We start from the raw sequence: 21,490 nt of genomic DNA, 5'->3' as shown, positions 1-21,490 counted from the left end.
AGCAGTGCTTCATATCAGGTGCCAAAACCTGTTTGGCCCACATGAAATTTAACACTGAAAGTGACGTTTCCATTAAGGCTCACTTCTTCTTTTTTTAAATTAAGGTTCACATAAGAACTGAAAACATTTTTCTTGGTTTGTTTTTCCTCCTCGGGAATATCCCTTGAGTGTGTGTAGTTCCTGCTTCTTGGAGTCTGACACACTTCTTTGGAGGTTAACAGAAATCTGCCAGCAAGAACCAGACTGTAGCTGAATGCTGTAACTCTCCTTGAGTCACTCACGCATGCAGTTGTTTTCTTTAAGTAATGTTTCATCATGTCTCTTCTTGTGTTGTGCTCAGGTCAGCACGTTGACTGTGAAAGATAAAGAAAGGAAGGTGAACACCCCAATCGAGAGCGCTTACTAGGTGCACTTACCATAACAACTTGAAAACCCTAGGTGACTTCCTTTTATAATTAATGCATTCAAAACATTTCCAGGAAACGTGACCTGACTTTGACCTTGAGGTCAAGGTCACTGAGATTCAAACGCATAAGATATACTTATGGTATCAATTTACAAATCCTGTTGCCTTGTTCCCAAATTCACAAACGTAGGTTTCCACAACACCCACCTCATCGGTGAAGTGACAGCAATCAGCCTTTTACAGCTGAGGGGTAAAAAACATTTTCCTGTCCTGTGTTTGGGATAAGAGTGGACTGAGACAACTGGTGCAAATGGTGTGAAGAATGACTAAATCAAGTGATAATATGAGTGAGCCTTTATTAGTGGACACATTTAATTTGAGGGGTACAGCCTCAACCTTCAGCAGGATTCTGAACAGTAATATGACAGGTGAACAACCTTTAGGAAAACAGTGTAAAAACCATCAAACTTGCAGATCATGACAGCTTCTTGGTGAATTACAAAGTAAAATTGCTTGGCATGCTTGAGTGGAGAACTTGTTTAAAAAAAAAAATGTATTCAATTGCTAAATATAAATAAAATCATTTTAACCTGGGCTCAATTTAAATTCACAACTGAAATGCTGGGTGTCACTTAGGAGAGCTCCTTGTCTTCCTTTTCATCCCCCTGCGTGTTACACATTCCTCGTGACTCATGGACATCTTCAGGAGTTTGGCCAAACACCGCCCCGGTCCGCTTGAGGAGGTAAACGCCAGCATGTAAACCCCCGACATTGACCCAAACAGTGTGCAGCTTCCTCCACAGCCCTCCCATCCTCGATATAGCCTGGAGACGACATAAATCCCATGAAGGCAAACTAACAAATTAGACATTTGTTTTATGTAAATTATAGACAAACAGTGAATGAAAGTGGGGTTTTTTTATCGTGACGGAGCAAAGTTAAACCCACATTACTTAAACATCTGAGGGATTATTTAGACATCAATTCAAGACAAATTCAACCGGAAAAATCATTCATTAAGTAGAACGACCATAAATACTTTAAACTTGAAGAGCAGCGTAAACATATAAAACATGAGCCTTTTTTTAAACAGCTAAAGGATAGCAGTGGTGAAACAAACAAGCAGAACTGGCTTTTTCCAGTTTGGTGGCATTAATCATTTATGATTGAGTAAAGCTGGGAACTTACCACACACTATTTTATTCACTGCGTTAGAAAGGTTAATTCCTGTTACCCTTCAAACCTTTTTAGGTTAAAAAAAAGTTCACTGCAGTACTGCTTGGTTTGAAAATGTGATATTTTAGGAGAGGAGGATTTTTTTAAACTACACTGTACAACTAACAACAATCTATTGTTACATACAATGTTGATTTGTTAACACAATACATAAACATTGCAAAATCATCTGTTTTAACTCAACCCTACAATGTAAATCCGACACCTTCTCCCCGCTGCATTCAACTTTTTCAGGGCATGTCAGCAGTGCAGGAAGCAAGAACCGGTTCCCAGTAATTTAGTTCCTTGGAATTCTGACTGCCTATTCATCCCGGTCATGTGCCGGAGGAGGAAAATAGTGGTGGATATGGATACAGTGTGGATAATACTTTATCTTAAAAGGTCGACAGCATTTTAGACAAAAAAAGGCCATCTGCATTGTGCTGCAAACTTTGGCTCTTTGTGAGCACGCAAACGCTAAGCTAGCCTAGAACCCAGAGTGATGTTAAAGATGAGTGAATGCTGACCCCAGCCCAGCAGCCAGACCCTAAAGTTCAAGAAAAGTAGCGATGAGCAGTCAGGCTGAAGCCTTCATTTCTACTTGTTCACGTTTCTAAAGTAGAATCTCCGTGGCGATCGCTTTGAAGATTTGTGTTGGTGTGTGGGACTCAGGTTTATACTGTTAAATGGTAATTATGAGACGATGCGTTTCAGGTCATTTTATAAAGAAAAGTGAAAATAATATAATGAGTAGTATTACTAATTCCTCTCCCTTTGGGAATAATTAAGTACCGTACTGCATTACTTTTAAGAAAGCGTTGTGTATAATATTTGAAATAATTACTTATTTGACAGGGCGATTGTGGCTCAAGAGTCGGCAGTTCGTCTTGTAATCAGAAGGTTGCTGGTTCGAGCCCCGGCTCCAACAGTCTCAGTTGTTGTGTCCTTGGGCAACACCACCTACTGGTGGTGGTCAGAGGGCCCGGTGGCGCCAGTGTCCGGCAGCCTCGCCTCTGTCGCCTCTGCCCCAGGGCAGCTGTGGCTACAATGTAGCTTGCCATCACCAGTGTGTGAATGTGTGAATGGGTGAATGACTGAATGTAGTGTAAAGCGCTTTGGGGTCCTTAGGGACTGAGTAAAGCGCTATACAAATACAGGCCATTTACCATTTAATGACCCCAACGCTGATCACAGAAAAGAGGGGAAATACCTCCAACATGAACAAACATCTGACCCACAGCATGCAATTAATTTGCACAAATGTAATGTCTTTGATAAGCTGCTTAGTGATGGTGGTGACTCTCAAGTGGAGCCAATGAGAAATGAATAGGAATCAGAGAGAGAATCCATATAGAGTGATATCGACAAGGGAAGCAGAAGCGCTAAACTCTTATCAATTCCCATCCCTGAGTGTGGGTCTATAATAATGATCAGTCAGTCCACCACTTTAGCTTTAGACTAAAATATTTTAGCTGCTGAAAACACAAGTGCATGCTCTGTTGGGGTCACACACACACACACACACACACACACACACACACACACACACACACACACACACACACACACACACACACAAAGATAGCAGTGTTGCTAAACAAAGTCTCAGCAAAAGGGAGATAACAGCTGAATTCTTCCTAAAATCTGTCATCACATTTTAATCTTTTTTTTCTTTTACACATTCCAAGCAGTACGACTTGCACACTGTGGGCTCATGATCAGGCTCATGACTACTGAGGAGGCGGAGTCAAAAGGAAACCTAATGACAATAATGAATCATCACATTTTGGCTTTGATGTGTTGAGTGTATAAGAAAAAATGGTGAGGATGCACCCCTAGGGCAACATAGTGAAGCAAGAACGTGTTAAAATGCCATTAACCTTCACCCACTGTGATAGTTCAGTTAAAAAAAAAAATCCATCAGCCAACAAATTAGGCCACGATCACTGCACTGCATCCCCATCAGGGACTTTACGCCCTTCCACACAGAGCAAATACCTGGTACTGAGCATATTCCCTGACTGTCCTTGTAGCTACGTTTAGCAAGTTTTTACTCATTTTTAACTTGTTCCTGTAATTCCTCCTATTGATCTACATCAACATACATAAAGAAGATATTTGGGATAATTTCTGACAGCTTTGGAGACTCATGATTTATAATTGGGACAAATGTAAAGTTTATGCAGATCAGAGATATTATTAAAGAAGTAAAAGTCAATGTAACTGAAGCAGTCCTGGAGAAACTGAACATATTTCTCCAACCAGACTGGGCTCAAAATCTCTTCCGCACAGAGTTTTACTATGAAATAAAAATAACACATTTCATCACCGGACATACTAAAACACACATGTAACTTTGTGGTTTCAGTGTGGGCTGTGGCCTCAGGTTTGAACATACTTTCTCATACACTGTTTAATGTGTTAAGGTTTAGGGGATTATTTCCTGTTGATGATGTTTTTGGTACAATATTTATCCTCTTATTTTTACAAACTCAGAATATAATGTGGCCTTCTCTTTACCAGAAATATCAAGTACTGTCTTACTTTCAGAAATCTGACAGCAAGTAATACAATAAGAAAATGGGATTAAAAGAGGCTCTGGTTAGTTTGTGAGGCTTGCGCAACTAGCTGGGAACTTCAAAACAGAAAAGGCGTAAAATCTGACAGCATCAATTTTAAAACTGCACCATGGCGACAACTTACATATTTACAAACACCCCACGTATTGGCTAAACCTCGACACACCTCCATCTCAAACTCACTGCAAAACAATAAATAATAAATGGGTGTAGATGCAACGCAGGACAACCTTCCTCAGGTGGAGCATGTGACTTATGTGTATTGTTCTACAGTACTACGAACGCATGCCTGCCCGACGTCAGAGACAAAGCATCAGAGGTTGCTCAGGGTGCAACTGATCCTGAGCTACATTCAGCAAATAGGTACAACAGTGATTTGTTAAGCTGGTGTGTCTGCCACTTCTGTGTCGGGGTGATTTACACAAATGACTGTAATAGCCGTACCATTGAAAAATGAAAAAATAAAAGCCTAGTTAGCAGGAACATCACAAAATGCAAATTAAAGACATTCTGAATGACTTTTTTCCAAGTAAATTCAGCAGATTAAAGCAAGCAACCAAGGTCTGTATCAAGATTTAAGGAAATATGATGTGGAAACATCATCTGACATGAATTACTGGAAAGTTCAAAGCAAGATAAAACTTGTGGCACTGTGGATTTTTTTTTGTCTTTCTCCTGTACTGATTTCAACTTCCTTGGAAACTTTCATGAGAATATATACCCAAATATGCATTATCTGCAACATTAACATGGCTACCTTGGCAAAGCACTTCTTGTCCTGGGTTAAGAGGACAGCCTTTCCCGAACCTGGTCTGCACACACGAGCCATTTCCCTGAGACATAAGGGGTACAGGTCCCAGTTCTTCTTCTTGGAGCCCATCCTTTTAAGAAAACAGGAAAAAACCACCATCACACAGCTACTTTAGTGCGTTGCTTTAAAGTGGGTTTAATGCCTCATCTTCCATGTGCATTTTTGTTATACTGTGATCTAAATTTCTGATTTCAATCTAATTCTAAGTGTTGAACAGCAAAGGCATTAAAAAAACCCACACATACACTTATAGCATTCAAAATCTAGATACAGGAAACAAATCTTCTAGTGTTGATGGTTATGGTACCTCTTGCCAAATGGCATATCAGTGATGATAATATCAACAGAGCTGGTCCTTATTGGTAAGCTGCACAGATCCCACTGCACTGTGTCAATAGGCAATCCAGATATTCTGTTTGAAGCCAGAGAGATTACATCGTTATGGGGATCATCAACCACATGTACTGCGTTCAGTCTCATTCTCTCTGTGTTCACTCTCACCTGCCCTTGTCGGCCCTGCGTTTCTGGATGTGACATATATTGTTGACTGTGCGGTTAACTGCCATGTCATTGTTGTCGCCAGCAATGTAGAATGAACTGCTGAATTCAATTGCACCCTGAAGAGAAGAAAAGCAATACACAATTAGTGGCCTGTGGTTTATTGTTATTTGGATCTTGAGGCTATCGCTGAATAATTCTGCCTTCTGCAGAGTCTCCGGAAGACATATTTGTTAATCTCCACCTTTAGCAGTATCCAGGTTGTGTGATCAATATCGCAGTAATAGCAAGGTTGCAGAATGTGGTGCTTGGATGGCAATATACAAGAGATAAGTTACAGACTGCTGCAGGCTCAAATCACTTGACTCAGAAAACAAAAACAATATTTGAAGTGTGCAATCTATAGTTTCTTAATCAAGTCAGTTCTTTTATGGGTACCCACGAGAATTGATCTAACTGTGTGGAAGCACTGACTTGTACACTTTTCACTATGTAGTGCAAAATTATCTACTCTTTCTTATAAAAACTGATGTAGTTGAAGGTCATTATCAGGGTCACGATAAGCTGTGTCTCACCTCCAGTGGTATAGCTCCAGTCCCACACATAGGGTCAAGTATTACATCGGATGCCTGAGGTTTACACAGCCTGTCAACAGACAAGGAAACGAACAACGTATTTCATAAGCATTTCATCTTATATCACATTTACCTCTCATATGCTTCTTTTGTAACAATATTACACGCTTCAGATGCTCCAACTCAGCAGTCAGACATAAAGTCAGCACATACAACTACTCATTTAACTCCTTCCATCAGCCTGCTGCTACAGGGTCCCTGCATCCAGGACCCAAACGGCCAAGAAATCATTCATCTTAACTGCTAATAATATTATTAACAGCTCATAATGGAATTTTATAAATTTTCCTTTTCAAACCGATGTTTTAATCTTGCTGTGTGCTGTCTTATTTGTTTTATTTTTATACACTGAAAGTAAAGTTCAAGACAAATTTCCACTGCTTTGCAATAAACAATGTTTTCTGATTCTGTGGGACAACCTGACAGAAATTATTTTGTACAGTTGAAATGTGATGTGTTATAAAGGTTTTATACACACTGTCAAGATACTTTCCAAAGGGACCGAGAGCAATGATGGATAAATATTTAAAGAAATCGTTCAGTGTTCATGTAATCCCACCTTCAAAACAACTAATCTAACCCTACATTCCTGTGCTTCTCAGATTTTCACCTTTTCCCAAATTAGGAAGGAATTCCTGTGAATTTCACGTGCTAATGTGCTTTTATGGTGGTAATGTGGGATTAAAACAAACAAGCTCTTGTTATAACATACCACTGTGCCATTTGCAGATTATTTTGCTTTGCCAGACTTCCTATTTTATGTATACAGTGATCAGTGGTTATTAATTCTTTCCTCCCCCCCCCATCCATTTCAGGGTCACGGTTGGGCTGGATCAAAGCTGTCATGGAGGGGATGTACACCCTGTACAGGTCACCAATCTACCACAGGGCTGGAGAGAAAGACTCCACGTGGAGGATGGTAGCCGGTGGTTTCAAAACCAGGACTATCTTGCTGTGAGGCGATGATGGCAACCACCATCAATAACCTAACCTTACAACAGAAATTAAAATGTGCATAATTTTATGTGTGAAAGCAGCCACCAGACCACAAGTTTTTCCCAACTTGAAGTGTAAATGTTCACAGTTTGAAATTCATTTATCCAAATATTATTATGTTATGTGTGCATGCTTTATTTAACTGGCAATAGAAGAGTCACCAACATGCTGATGACGTCCAAACCACACAATTGTAAATGTATGCAAAGAGAAGTCCAAATATTCAAGTGAATATCACCGTCTCTGTTTCAAAGGCTTAAGAATTTAGAATCTATTGTCTCTCATTCTTATCTTTAAGGAAAATGTGAGTTAGAAGGACAGTTCATTGTGTTTTGTTACACGTTCAAATAAAGGCTGACGTATGACTAGGAGACACATCGCAACACAGAGGAATTCCTCTTAGTATAATAGAGTATGGTTGGACATGCCTGCATTTCAACAGGGTGCCAAGAATGACTGCCTCACCACCCACCTGTCGGAGTCCTTCACTAACCTCATTAGTATCAACACAACAATCATCACTTTTTAACAGAAAGATTTTGGAGCCTCAGTCATATCTATGAAACTGGAATCGGACACTATGCCAAACAGTGAACGTGCACCACTGTTTACTACACATCTGCAAAATAAAGAAATTAAAAGGCTGCAGGCAAACAGACTAAACATTTTTCCCATCTCTCAGTTTTGACGTAGTTGAAATAAATAGAAAAAATATGATAATAGAAATAATTTCATTTCATTTCATTTTCATTTCATTTTTATTTATTTCACACTTGGTACTACAAATCAAACAAAACAACCACATCTTCTGTCAACAAAACACAACAACCATGTGTGAAAAGGAGCAGGAAGAAGAAATAATAATAAGGAAAGTGAATAAACAAGCAAGCAAAATAAAAACATGAACAACAGACAGACAGAATGTATACAGCTCGTCTTGGAAGAGCAGGTGTGCTTGGCACAACAGAGCATTCAGATCATAATTCTGGTTGCCTGACAGGTTAACAACAACAAAACGAACAAAGTCTATCCGTGAAGCTGGATTTAAAAAACAAGAGTTTAAAAGTTAAAGCTTTTAGACAATGTGCAGCGCCATCTTGTGCCAGTACAGAACTTGACATCACTAGGGTCATTGGTTGGTTGGTCAGTTGCTGCCAACAGACCTACATTAGTTTATTTTAGCTAACTAGTGACAGAACTGATAATTAACTGGAAAACAATGAGACAAAAAAAGGATATTCTGTCAACGTTCACTCTGTCTCTGTAGCAATAAATGGTTCTACCAGAGAATCTGCTGCTGTCTGTAAGATGTGATCAGACTGATTATATGCAATAAATCAGTCACACCCAAACAGTTTACTACATGAACATCGCACCACCTCAGCTCAGGTAGAGGTAGAGCAGGGGCCCGTTCTTCGTACGTCGCTTACTACATCCAAGATCAAATGACACATCCAAGATCAAATCATCGCGCTAACCGTGAGCTCGCTAATCCGGTTCCCCGAACACACCTGCTGTTGACGATTACTACAGCTGGACGCAGGAATGTGACATCACTGGGTGTCGTAAAAGGGGCTACGCATCGATAGTAGAAACATTGATCGGCAACCCGCTGATTGGTCGGCGAAAATGTCGAAGGGGCGTGCTCGGTATTTTCCGGCAGCAGAGCAAGAACTCATGAGTGAGGGATTTCAGGAGTTTCAGAGTTTAATTAAAACGCAAGAGAACACTGCAAAGGCTGCAAAAGCAAGGAGAGAGGGCTGGCAGAAAGTTGCTGACAAATCAAACTCGTAGGTAATTTAATAATAATAATAATAATGGATTGGATTTATATAGCGCTTTCCAAGGCACCCAAAGCGCTTTACGATACCACTATTCATTCACTCCCACATTCACACACTGGTGGAGGCAGCTACGGTTGTAGCCAGGCTGCCATATCGCGCCATCGGCCCCTCTGGCCAACACCAGTAGGCGGTAGGGTAGATCTATCATATGACACTATATTGTCCAATATCATATGGCATTATATTATATTATAATATGTTATATTATATCCCCTTTCACATTAGAGCCACAACAGGACCCACAAGTACATGGGAACAAGTAAAAGTGGAATACAGGAGTATTCTACAGAATGGTAATATTTATCTCTTAGATTGCTTTGCGTCTCTTGGCAAGGTAATACTGGCCTGTAATACTCTGTTAGTTTGTTCATAACAGCAACCAAGAAAAGGGCAGAGGAAAAAAAGACAGGTGGTGGTCCTGCACCCCCTCGTCAACAAGTTGGTTAAGTAAATAATACCCTCACGGGAATATCGATATCTCTCTATGAGCACACTGTCGCGCTGAGCTAAAGGATCCTGTCTGTCCCGCAATATACGCTGAATTCTGAGGACTCTCCTTATCAATCTTGCACCTTCCGCAATGGGTTGGTCGCGTATACGGACAGGACATGGCTGCGACAGGCTTCCCAAATCCACCTTCGCTTTTATAGCCGTGGTCTCTCATCTTGATTACACGAAGTAATTTACAATTACTACTCTGAAATATGAATTACATCTGTAATAATCACATACATGTAATAGAATGTTAATAGTTCATTTCCCTTTTTTAGGAAATGACCTGTATGTATCTGTGTGACATCAATAAAAGGATCAAGTGCTGCATTATCTTTAGTTACATTGATAATATTTATTTATGGTGAAACAGTGGAAAAATATCGCTGTTGCTTTCGTATAAATGAAGCGGACATACCTGCGTGGCCGCGATCTAATCCTGTTTACATAAAGTAAACCTGCTCCCGAGCAGGTTTACGCTTACGGCTCTGTTGCTATGACAGCAAGTCCCGGATGAGCTTCGGGGAACCGACTGATCCAGGATCACGCGAAATCGTCAACAATCTAATCCGGCTAACCTACTTAGCGAGGTACGAAGAACGGGCCCCAGGTCATCTACTAATCCGAAGGTTTGTGGTTCGATTCCTGGCTGCTACAGTGTACATGCCAAATATCTTTGGGCAAGATACTCAACCCCAATTTGCTCCATCAGAGCGATCATCACAGTGTGAATGTTACACAAAAAGCACTTATGAAAGAAAAAGTAAATCAAGTACTTGATCAGGTGAATGAGGCACGTTGCACAAAAGCACTTTCGAGTTCTCAGTCCATTGGCAAACATAACTAGGTTTGTTATCAGCATCTTGGCAGGAAAAACAGGTTAATGTGGTTTCATTTTTTTTTTAGAAATTCTTATCTCACACTATTGTCACTGTCATCATACTAGAAGTAAGAAAAAGTGAAGTCCAACTCTATGTGAAGGAGACTTCTATAAACAGGCTAATAGATATCAGGATTCCTAATCATGCTTCAATAAGAAGCTTAGTTATGTCTGTGGTGTGATGCAGATGTAGTAGCTGCTTATGTTCTAAGCTGTTTGGGAGTGCCTGGGAAAAGAAAGACTATTTTATTGCATAAAATGGTGCTGATAACATCTTGTGGACAGCGAACACTGTTGGACTCCAACTTGTTGGTCCGGTGAACCACCAGTGCAACTCACTGAAATGGGCTTTTCTCTACAAACCCGAACATTATGGCTGACAGGTGGATTTTCATTTGAGCTAGTAGAGCCTTTTACTGCTAAGACAGAGTAAAAGTGGACAGAATATCCTAACGTAAAACTCACTGTTGCAGCCAGGGGCAGGACACAACTGACCCTCTTAAACTGCTTTTTAGTTTTAGTGTCCTTACGAGTTTCCACTGAGTTGTCAGTTCTGTCAAAAGTTAGCGAACATAAACTAATGAAAGCTTATTAGCAGCAAACAACCAACCAAAAAACCCAGTGACATCATGTTCTGTCCTGGCACAAGACGGTGCTTAACATGCTCCAAAAACTTTTAAACATTTATGTATTAAGTCCAGCTTCACAGACAGAGTTAAAACTATGAGGTTTTTTTTTTGTTTTTTTTTTTAAGAGTAGGCCATCATGGTGTAAATTAGCCTTTGTACATGTAGTGTTTCATGTCCACTTCAAAGCAAGTATGTCAAGAAAACATTATGTGACATAAATTATTGGAAATCACATCCCATCAACTCTTGGACTCAAACAGTGCAATTGTTGTTAGAAGACTTACCTCAGCATGCCGTAGCACAAAGTGGACCGCAGGGTGGTGGGTCCAAAGTGACTGATGTTTCTCCTATGAAGGCTCTCTTCAGTTAGTGCAATACCAATCACCATCTCCTCATTGTGTATGTTGAGTAAGACCTATAAGGAGAAAGATTACTAATGTGTCCTGGAGCACTTTTATATGTTATATTATATCATTGTGAGTGTGCTGAAATTATTTAACGGATTAAAATTAATTAATTGCAAAGTTCTGTAACTGACATGTTTTACTTTGTCATATGGACTAAATTAAGAGAAACAGATCTGCAGGTCGTTAAAAATTGAAAATAACAGTTAGTAGAAGGTTTGATATAAATAAAAGCAAACTAAAAAGCTGGCAAGAGGTGGTGGAGAGTGTAATAAAGTAGTAGATTAATAGATGTGATTTTCACCACAGTGTGACAGGTGTTTTTCTTGGTGGTGGTGTGTGGGGGGGGACTGAACACTGATTTGCAAAATGTACACACCATCTCCAATATTTTAATCTTTAAGGTGCTAAAGCATTTTTCTCATCTTGTCACATGATATAAACACTTTACCTTAATGGAAAGTGTTAATTACTTTGTTACTCCCTAATATGCCTCGCAATATTCACTCTTTTTTGTGTGATATAATGTGATGGTGTTTACTTTGCATCTATCAATGCTGAAGCGTGCCTACCTCTATGTCAAACTTTGTCATGTCTGCTTTCCACTGGAAGAATTCTTGCACAGCTCCCCCAAAGTCTCGAGCTGCCTCATTAGAGGAAAAGCTGTGTTTGTCACCGGCCCTGTTACATGTCACGCGAAACTTGATGACTCTGGCCTCAGGCGCTGCCTCTTGCGAGTCCTGTTCGCAGGGCTCAGCGTCAGCTGCGCTATCCGCCTCCAAATGGCTTTCAGCAGCAGACACCACCTGATGTAGCTGCTGCTCAGTGTCAGCAGCAGCTACATCAGCTGTGTTCCTGCTAGGTTTCACTTTGGTGGTGCTGCCTCCTTTTCGGTGGCCTTTCTTCTTTTTAAGTGTTCCATTTAGTTTCCAAACCTCAAGGGCATTAGTCCAGGGGAGTTTGGAGGCGAGCTGCTGCAGCTCCATCAATGTCTCCTCCTGTAGAAGCCAGTGTGTTTGTTATCCTGACAATGACATGCACCTAACATCAGCATCGAGAATAAAGACGGGCCTGGTTTACCTTGGATTGTTTAAACTGGTAATGATCATATTCCTCAACGACAACAAACAGGTTGTCTACAGACCTCAGAAGATGAACCTACAGCAGGGAACGCCAAGTTAATCAGACACAATGATTTTATATTGGTAAGCTTGAAAAAAGCAGACATAAAAACCCAACATGGCAACATTTTTACCTGGAAAAGCTTGTCAGTAGTTATAGGAAAGTATATGCGACCGCGATCTTTGCTAATTCGTGCCTCCACCCCAATTTTCTCCTTGACCTCCTCTGCAGCAGTGTGTTCAAAACCTGTGGGCACAGTCGCCCCGATGGTCACAGTAATCACGTCTCCACTTTTGGCATCCGTCTCTGAGGAAGAAGAGGTGCATGGTCCCACAGAATTGGGGCCCTGCTCTGAAGGTCCATCTTCTTCGCAGGACATATTTTAATATGAGGCCCAATCTTCAATAGACACGGATATACTTGTGTCTGTGACAATCAATATCAAGCACTGCAGCTCACCTGGATGGAGACATATGTGACGAAGCATTATACTATTTAAACGTCTTTTAAATAGTGAGTGGCATTAAATTAGCATGAATGTCTGTGTGCCTAACCACTGTAAGCAAAGACCTTTATTGTTACTTCTCGGGAAATAAAGCTTTCAGTTAGCTGGCTAACGCTAGCTTTAAATGACTAAAAGTTGGTTTCGCGTGCAAAGCCACGAAGCGTTAGCCGCTGACACGCTTTTATATTTAACTGCTAACCCATATAAATATGTATTTATGCATCAAGCCCACCGTCTGAACACAAAAACCTTTTAAGACTAAGTTGTATTATGTTTGCTAAATGTATTAAGACCAACCTGTCACACACGAGGTAACAACATGCTGCTTCCGCTCGACAACAGCAACAGCTTCACTTTTTTCCGGTCTACATTCTTCAAAATAAAAGCATATCTTGAGCTATTAGACCTGGGTTGAATCTCAGAAACCCCACACTGGGTTAAGAATGAAGTAAAAAACAAAAAAAAGAAAGAAAAAAGAATGAAGTCACTTCAAGTCAGCAACACATTTATTTTTTTCGAAATTAACATTTAGATACATACAAAACGTTAACAAAAAAATGATGTGCAACTTGAAAAAAAATCATCAGGAACAATGCTTTGGAAATATTATAATAGAAATCGTATAGGATTTTGACAAAAACGTACAATATAATTCAGGGCATAGAAGCACCCGCTTGTCCCCTGTACGTCAAAGTTTAAACACAAACGCGATGCAAACCGGAAACAGAGACTGTACGCATTCAAAGTAAAATTGTAATGCGTTTGGTGAACCACATAAATGAGCAAATCGATTAAATATTTAACACATTTCACATATTTCTGTTCCTTTCATATAACTAGTCGCCTACGGGGTGCCAAGAGAATTGTAATTTGGGTGTCCATATATGTGAACAGAAAAAAAGAAAAAGAAAAAAAAGAGTTGACCCACGGAGAGCCTCTTAGATTGTTGATTGTTAAAGGTCTTGTTAATACTTGGACAAATTATGACATCCTGGGCGGTATAATCATCATCTTGTATAGGGCTTCGGAGTTGACGTCACGCCGCAATGCATTGTGGGAGCGCGGCGGCATTTTCGGGGTCTACGAATCAAATCAAACACACTGTGTTGGAACGACGATTACAAGATGCTTAAAAGCAGCTTAAAAGAGAATGGACTGTATAGAGACCGATTGCGTCCAGAGGCGAAGCGGCGGTACTTGCAGAAAATAGCGTGCATTGGAAATGTGGACCCGTATGAAATACGGCCGTGGAGTAGAAACCCTGAAGACCAACCGCTATTGACGTAGCCTGATATATTTCATACCTTATCTGTGGAGTCAGCGCGTACAAGTCGTCATTCAATCAAAGGTAAGTCAGCTCGAGTACAGCGAGTGAAATGCGTTTGATTTCCCTGCAAACATTCAGATTACTGCAGCATAAATTCATTCATGAGGGGAAATTACAGTGAGAACATGTGGAGACTGTTAGGTGGATAACATAGTGAGTTCAGTGCATTGATGAGACACTGTCCTGAAGGATTTAGTTATTCTCTATGGTTAAAGAAATTGCAATGATTTATTAATGTTTATTATAAATAATTCTAATTATACATCTTGCTTCCATATTTGTATCTTGTGTCACTAAAAATACATTTTATTTTAGTTTTATACTTTGATTAATGACCTGCAGAATCTCCTTAACATATTAAGTGATTCATAATTGTCACTTTATGCTTTCTCCATCTCTAAAGTGATGACATCCTTGCATTACATACTTTAGGTTCATTTTCTGCAGGCAGGTTTCTGACAGAACAGACAGATTTAGACTATAACATGCAGCGTTCTATAGATGGACACATAAAGAAATGAAAAATTACATGTATGTGCTAACTTTCTTGACACTTTGTTACATTTATGATAAAGTAGATTAAACACATTTGTGTCGGCCTTGGCTCATAGTTCTTGTCTTTAAATGAACTTTGTCTGTGTGTGTTTCAGGTGCTGCACTCTAAGACTGAATGAACCAGCATTGCAGCCATGGGTCACTGTGAGCATCACAGGGAAGGTTGAAGCCGCCCGCTGCACCTGTATGGCCGGAGTCGCAGAGACCTGCACCCACGTCGCTGCTCTTCTGTCTAAAGTAGACGGAACAGTGTTGATCCGTGGCACAAGGACTGTTACAGATGAACCTGCATACTGGGTTTTGCCTGGTAATAATACCAAGATACACCCAGAGGTTGGCCATAAGATAGACGACTTCTCTTCAGCTGCCCAAAAAAAGGCTCTTGATCAAAACATACACAGACCATCTGTAGTGACAGGTAAAAGGAGCCGTCCTCAAAAAAGAAAAACCCCACCTGCTACTGTGGAGGAGTTGTCACTGCTATAATGCCATCAAATCAAATCAAATCAAATCACTTTTATTGTCACATCACATGTGCAGGCACACTGGCACAGCACATGCGAGTGAAATTCTTGTGTGCGAGCCCCACAAGCAACAGAGATGTGCAAACACAACAACACAAACGAGCAAAATACAAGAATGGCCAACCTGAAACTAATAAATATATGTACAATATATAATAGTGTATGCATTTCTGGATGTGTATACTAAATATTTTCCTACGTGTGTGTGTGTGTGTGTGTGTGTGTGTGTGTGTGTGTGTGTGTGTGTGTGTGTGTGTGTATACACATTTTTACAAATTAAATAGTAATAAAAATAATAATAATAATAATAATAATAACAATAATAATAATAATAATAATAATAAAATATATAAAATATACAGAGTTGAAAATGTGCAAAACAAGTGGCATTTATATACAGTGTGGAGTGCATAATGTTGAAGTTCCAGTAGTGAAGCTGAGGTGTCTATGACGTGTTCAGCAGTCTGATGGCCTGATGGAAAAAGCTGTCTCTCAGTCTGCTGGTACGGGACCGGATGCTGCAGAACCTCCTTCCTGATGGAAGCAGTCTGAACAGTTTATGGCTGGGGTGACTGGAGTCCTTGATGATCCTCCCCGCTTTCCTCAGGCAGCGCTTCCTGTAGATGTCTTGGAGGGAGGGAAGCTCACCTCCAATTATCCGTTCAGAGCACCGCACTACTCGCTGGAGAGCTTTGCAGTTGTAGGCGGTGCTGTTGCCATACCAGGTGGTGATGCATCCAGTGAGGATGCTCTCAATGGTACAGTGATAGACGGTTCTGAGGATGCGGGGGCTCATGCCGAATCTTTTCAGTCTCCTGAGAAAGAAGAGGCGCTGCTGCGCCTTCTTCACTGTTTTGTTTGTGTGTACTGACCACGTAAGATCCTCAGCCAGATGTACTCCAAGGAACCGGAAGCTGCTCACTCTCTCCACAGCAGCGCCGTTGATGGTGATGGGGGTGTGTACTTCTCTGCACCTCCGGAAGTCCACTATCAACTCCTTTGTCTTTGCGACGTTGAGGGTGAGATGGTTGTCTTGACACCAGTGGGTCAGGGCGCTGACCTCCTCCCTGTAAGCCGTCTCATCACCGTTGGTGATAAGACCCACCACTGTAGTGTCGTCCGCAAACTTCACAATGATGTTGGAGCTGTTAGTGGCTGTGCAGTCGTAGGTGTAGAGTGAGTACAGGAGAGGGCTCAGTACACACCCCTGTGGAGCACCAGTGTTCAGTGTGATGGGGGATGAGGTGATGCTGCCCAGTCTGACCACCTGGCGTCTGTCAGACAGGAAGCTAAGGATCCAGCTGCAGAGGGAGCTGCTCAGTCCTAGATCCTGCAGTTTCCTGTCCAGCTTCGAGGGAACGATGGTATTGAATGCTGAGCTGTAATCTACAAACAGCATTCTCACATACGTGTCTCTCTTCTCCAGGTGTGACAGGGCAGTGTGTAGTGTCAGGGCTATGGCATCATCAGTGGACCTGTTGTGGCGGTATGCAAACTGTAGAGGGTCCAGTGAGTCGGGTAGTGCAGAGCAGATGAAGTCCCTGACCAGCTTCTCGAAGCATTTGCTTACGATGGGGGTCAGGGCTACAGGTCGCCAGTCGTTCAATGAGGAGATGGTGGAGGATTTGGGTACAGGGACGATGGTGGCCATTTTGAAGCAGGCTGGGACTACAGACAGAGAGAGGGAAAGGTTGAAGATGTGTGTGAACACTCCAGCCAGCTGAGCCGCGCATGACTTGAGGACGCGGCCGGGAATCCCGTCCGGACCAGTAGCTTTGCGCGCGTTCACCTTCCTGAAGCACTTCCGCACATCCTCCTCAGACACAGTGTGCACACTGACGTCATCCGCGGTGCGCACACTGTCCGGTCTCATGGTGTTCGCTGCGTCGAATCTAGCGTAGAATACGTTTAGATCCTCACACAGAGAGGCCGTGGTCTGCGGTGTGCTGGGTTTCCCTCTAAAGTCTGTGATCGTGTTTAGTCCCTGCCACATACTCCGAGGGTTGTCAAACTGTTGCTCCACCCTGTCCCTGTACTCACGTTTACATCATGTTTTATCTAGGGGTCTAGATGTATGCCTGTAGTGCACTGCTGTGTAAATAATTTGCATTTACTGAATATGTACTGACTGAGTCCCACTGTTCAAAAGTTGAATAAAGAAACTAAATTATTTTGCCTTTTTTTTTTTTTTTTTTATTAAAACCACTTTATAGAACATCACATCAGTAACAGTGTAGAATCCATGTCATTTACAGTTTACAAATGACAAGATGTTTACACCAAATCATGAGTGTTTACATGATATCACCCACTACTAACATTACTTTATTTACTGTATCTTTTGAAAAAATAACAGCACAAGACTTAAGAACATTTAACAGGAGCAGGTTTCATTCTTCTCTGGTTTTATTATCACACTGTTCACCAAACGCAGCAAACCGTCACCATCTTATCCAGAAGGGTCACCTCTTCACCCTCACATGGAAGAAGTAATCTGATTGGCATGGTGGTTTGTTTGAAGCAGGTCCCTCGTGTAGCGCTGGAAACCAGTCATGATGTTTCATCCATTTCATCGGCTGGTTTGCTGCAATAATGCCAAATAATTAGCAACTCTATAAATAGACGGTAGTTCTGCAAAATCACTCAGTAGGATGTTTGTTCTAATTTGCTATGAGCTCAGAGCGCATCGAAAATGAAACTAATAGGCTATAAAGAGAGATATGAACATATTTAGAACTTACCGGATTGAAAATGTCTGGAGCACCAACAGATATTTGGAGATGGAAGAGAGCTGCACGTCAGCTCATCTCACAGCTATCCAGGCTAGACGCCTTCGTTTGGTAACATCGATACACGAGCTGCCTCATGTCGCTTCCAGGTTGGGAAAGCATAAAAAGACAATCCAACCTTATTCCCGTGCCGGTCGTAAGATCGAACATTGCAGCCAAGCACACAGCAAGTACGAACCATGGCTATGCTATCGCTCCTAGCTTAGACCCCCAAAATGGTGAATCGGGCCAAAATCCTTTCCACGCCCACCCCCGTGACATCACGCTCCGAAGCCCTATTAGCTTAAACCCCGCCCCCAAACCTTTGAAGGTTCAACGTCAAAGAAAAGTGGATGACGTCACAGTGGCTGCAGCCGAACGTGGGCGGGGCTTAAACCTATATAAAGGAGCCGTCCAGACTCCCAAGCATTTGGTTTACAAAGAGCACACATGCCTAGTCCAACTCCAACCAGCCAACAATTTATTTCCTCTTCTACATTTCAGAGTCAGAGAAATAGTAATACAAACTTAAACATGACAACTCCACACAGTAACACCTCAGTGGAAACATGGAAGTCCTTAAGTGACCACTTTTTTGGTACAATTGTACCACAGTGGCAATCTCTGCAGTTCAACCCAGAGTACTGCAACACTGAGCTGCCTTCCACTTTGCTGAAAGACATGTTGAAACTTTGTTCCATGTTAGAGGACGCAATGGACACAACCGTGGAGAAGGGAGATCCAGTGTCCACGCAGACTGATGAGGCCTGTCTTCACTCAGTGGACACAGAGTCCCCTGAGAAAACAGAAGAAACAGGAGCAAAGGACAGCATCCTGAAAGAAATTTCTGTAGATGACCACGGTGATAATGAAGAAACAGAAACTCCAGGACTGGAGGACTCTTCAGACTCAAAAAACCTCAAGCTGCATTTGACTGCAGAGGAGAGCAGTCTTGATAAAACATCCACAGCTGACAGTGAAAAAAGCGAAATATCACTGCATCGTGCACCAACGCCACCTAACATATATCTAAATGTTTTTATTGGTTTTAGTGATTCATCTGAGGAAGAAGCGTCTGTGTCGTCCCAGATGTTTCTTCCTCAAACCCTCACCGCAGACACAGTGGAACCGAAGAAGAGCTTTTTGAAGAAAAACTACTCAAAAGACTTGGACAACATAGAAGCTTCCCCCCTGGAAAAGCCTGTGAAGAAAACACTACATAGGTCAGTCCATAAGTCTGATTCAGATTTTGGTTCTTATGATGTCACTCTGGCATCTGATTATCTGTCTGAAGAAAAGATTTGTGTTTATAAAGTTATTCAGTTGGTAGTTTCAGAGGCCGCAGGCAAAGCCTCGTCTAAATACAAGGACTTCACACGGTGCCACAACTCCGACTCTATCAGCGATCGCCTGCTTGAAAAAATCTGGCCTCAGATTGACGAGAGGGATTTGGATCTATCTCCAAAAAGGCTGACTAATATCAACAAGGACATTTTCACCAATCTTTGCAAAGCACATAACTGCAAGGAGAAGTATTTGATTTTATGTCTGAGGGAACAGCTTGACGATATTACTGTCCCAACATTTACAAAACACCTGTTGGCCTTACCAAAAAGAGTACTCACTATATATAAAAACCGAGAAGAGTACGTAAAAGTTGTTGAAAGCTTCACTAAAGATTTGGTTCTGCACGCTATAAGCAACGCAAATGAGGCAAGGAAATTGCCTCCAGGGGCAGATAAAGCCATCATGAACAGGTTTACCCACAGGATTTGGGCTAAAATTTTGTCCCAAAAGCTTAAAATGTCCTTAGAGAACACTGAAGAAGTCAGTGTGAAAGTGTACAATGAACTCCGGCAAAAGTGGAAAAATCCAAACACTGTCCTGGAGTTAATGTTTAATGGCCAAGACAATATTGAAAACTTGATTGTCAAAAGTTTCAAAAGAAATGCCCCATTGAAGAGACCTAATTTCTTCTCTAGGGTTTTCTCACGAGCACGTTAAAGTTTACCTGACACCTGCATCTAAAAAGCTGCGTTTTCAAAAATACCTGGGTACATGTGGACGTAGCCTAGATGCATTACATTTTTATTATAATTCTTCATTGTTAATGTTAAAACCAGACTACTTTAAAATAATTGTCTCATGAACCACCTGGTTGATAATAATTTCACCACATTACATTATAGCATTTTTCTGTCCTTTATTCCGTCTTCCTTCTCTCACCCCAACCGGTCGCAGCAGATGGCCGCCCCTCCCTGAGCCTGGTTCTGCTGGAGGTTTCTTCCTGTTAAAAGGGAGTTTTTCCTTCCCACTGTCGCCAAAGTGCTTGCTCACAGGGGGTCATATGATTGTTGGGTTCTGTACTATTGTAGGGTCTACCTTACAATAGAAAGCGCCTTGAGGCAACTGTTGTTGTGATTAGGCGCTATATAAATAAAATTGAATTGAATTCAAATAAAAATGAATTTAAAAAAAAGTTTTAAAAGTGTACTTAGTTTTATTTGCTGTCAATTTGCCTAGAATGGAATATCAGATTAGAACGGCCTCTAAAATATAATATTTAATTTATTAAATAAATCAAATGATTTACAGAAAATAAAATTCAAAAACACTTTCATTTTCACTGTATCTGTATGGCTATAGAGGAGCTGTTATTATTTTGCCTGTTTGTCAGTGCTGGTACGAACCCCGTTGGTGCTGTGTTGATCCTTTTGCAGAGGTTTGAAGTTTCTTTCGATAAATCTGAGTCAGTTTGGGTCGATGCTCAGTGTATTTTTCCACAACAATCTTGGTGACGAGGATGAGATTTCTTGAGTGATTTTTGTTCTCTACTTTCATTTTGATTCCAGGAAACCTGCAGGTAGACTCAATGAGTCTGAAAGAGCGCTTATGTCTGAGCAAAGTATGGAGAAGGCGAGTGCGTGGCAACTGAGATCAGACAGAGTCACCGCTGAAATCTCAATTATTAAAGAATCCAGAGTGGAGAGCAGCTGAGACCAACTTGAATTTCAGATTTTATTGAGGGTTTTTAAGGGGCAAGTATGATTAAGAACTGTAAAGTTACCCGGCGTTTGGTAAGGGTGTCAGCCATTCAGAGAAGTTCTGTAAACCGACAAGCCCCTGATCAAACTACAAGGGTGCGCCTTGAGAGGTTCAAAGGTTTATTTTTATTCTTTTCATTGTTGGTTGTGGACATCTTAACTGTATAAACAACACACTGATTATACAGTTAAGATGTCCTTTTGTAATAATTACAGTTGGACCAAAATCAGCTCACAAAATGCTATAAGAAAGAAA

At 41.2% G+C, this 21,490-nt stretch overlaps 2 protein-coding genes across 3 annotated transcripts; one reads left to right on the top strand and one right to left on the bottom strand.

The window, feature by feature from the left end:
• Window positions 1-748: 748 nt before the first annotated feature.
• thumpd3 (THUMP domain containing 3) lies at window positions 749-13,402 on the bottom strand. 2 transcript variants are annotated; one of them, XM_086292354.1, is made up of 10 exons: window positions 13,314-13,402; window positions 12,645-12,970; window positions 12,470-12,547; window positions 11,962-12,387; window positions 11,270-11,400; window positions 6,085-6,154; window positions 5,513-5,628; window positions 5,319-5,423; window positions 4,958-5,081; window positions 749-1,230 (listed from the first exon to the last, which is right to left on the bottom strand). In XM_086292354.1, the coding sequence occupies exons 2-10, from the start codon at window positions 12,888-12,890 to the stop codon at window positions 1,039-1,041; spliced, it is 1,488 nt and encodes a 495-aa protein (XP_086148480.1). In that variant the 5' UTR covers window positions 12,891-12,970; window positions 13,314-13,402; the 3' UTR covers window positions 749-1,038. The 2 variants fall into 2 exon arrangements, with proteins under 2 accessions (XP_086148480.1, XP_086148481.1); XM_086292355.1 differs by lacking the exon at window positions 13,314-13,402 and adding an exon at window positions 13,082-13,293.
• Window positions 13,403-18,599: 5,197 nt separating this feature from the next.
• On the top strand, window positions 18,600-21,193 carry LOC147330637 (uncharacterized). The gene has a single exon (XM_086292353.1). The coding sequence runs from the start codon at window positions 18,641-18,643 to the stop codon at window positions 20,192-20,194; it is 1,554 nt and encodes a 517-aa protein (XP_086148479.1). The 5' UTR covers window positions 18,600-18,640; the 3' UTR covers window positions 20,195-21,193.
• Window positions 21,194-21,490: the final 297 nt, after the last annotated feature.

This window comes from Aulonocara sp. 'chitande type north' Nkhata Bay, linkage group LG5 (assembly GCF_057382095.1).
Source record: "Aulonocara sp. 'chitande type north' Nkhata Bay isolate Kocher_YH1m ecotype deep benthic linkage group LG5, A_spYH_male_GT1.1, whole genome shotgun sequence".
Lineage (NCBI taxonomy): Eukaryota > Metazoa > Chordata > Actinopteri > Cichliformes > Cichlidae > Aulonocara > Aulonocara sp. 'chitande type north' Nkhata Bay.
The sequence above is the reverse complement of the archived record's forward strand: the minus strand, read 5'-3'. Positions and strand labels throughout refer to the sequence as shown.

Coding starts and splice junctions, on each gene's coding strand:
- thumpd3 (XM_086292354.1), bottom strand. CDS start 12,890: ATGTCCTGCGAAGAAGATGGACCTTCAGAGCAGGGCCCCAATTCTGTG. Junction 12,388..12,469: donor ACCAGTTTAAACAATCCAAG/GTAAACCAGGCC, acceptor TGGCTTCTACAG/GAGGAGACATTGATGGAGCT. Junction 1,231..4,957: donor ACAAGAAGTGCTTTGCCAAG/GTAGCCATGTTA, acceptor TGTCGTCTCCAG/GCTATATCGAGGATGGGAGG.
- LOC147330637 (XM_086292353.1), top strand. CDS start 18,641: ATGCCTAGTCCAACTCCAACCAGCCAACAATTTATTTCCTCTTCTACA.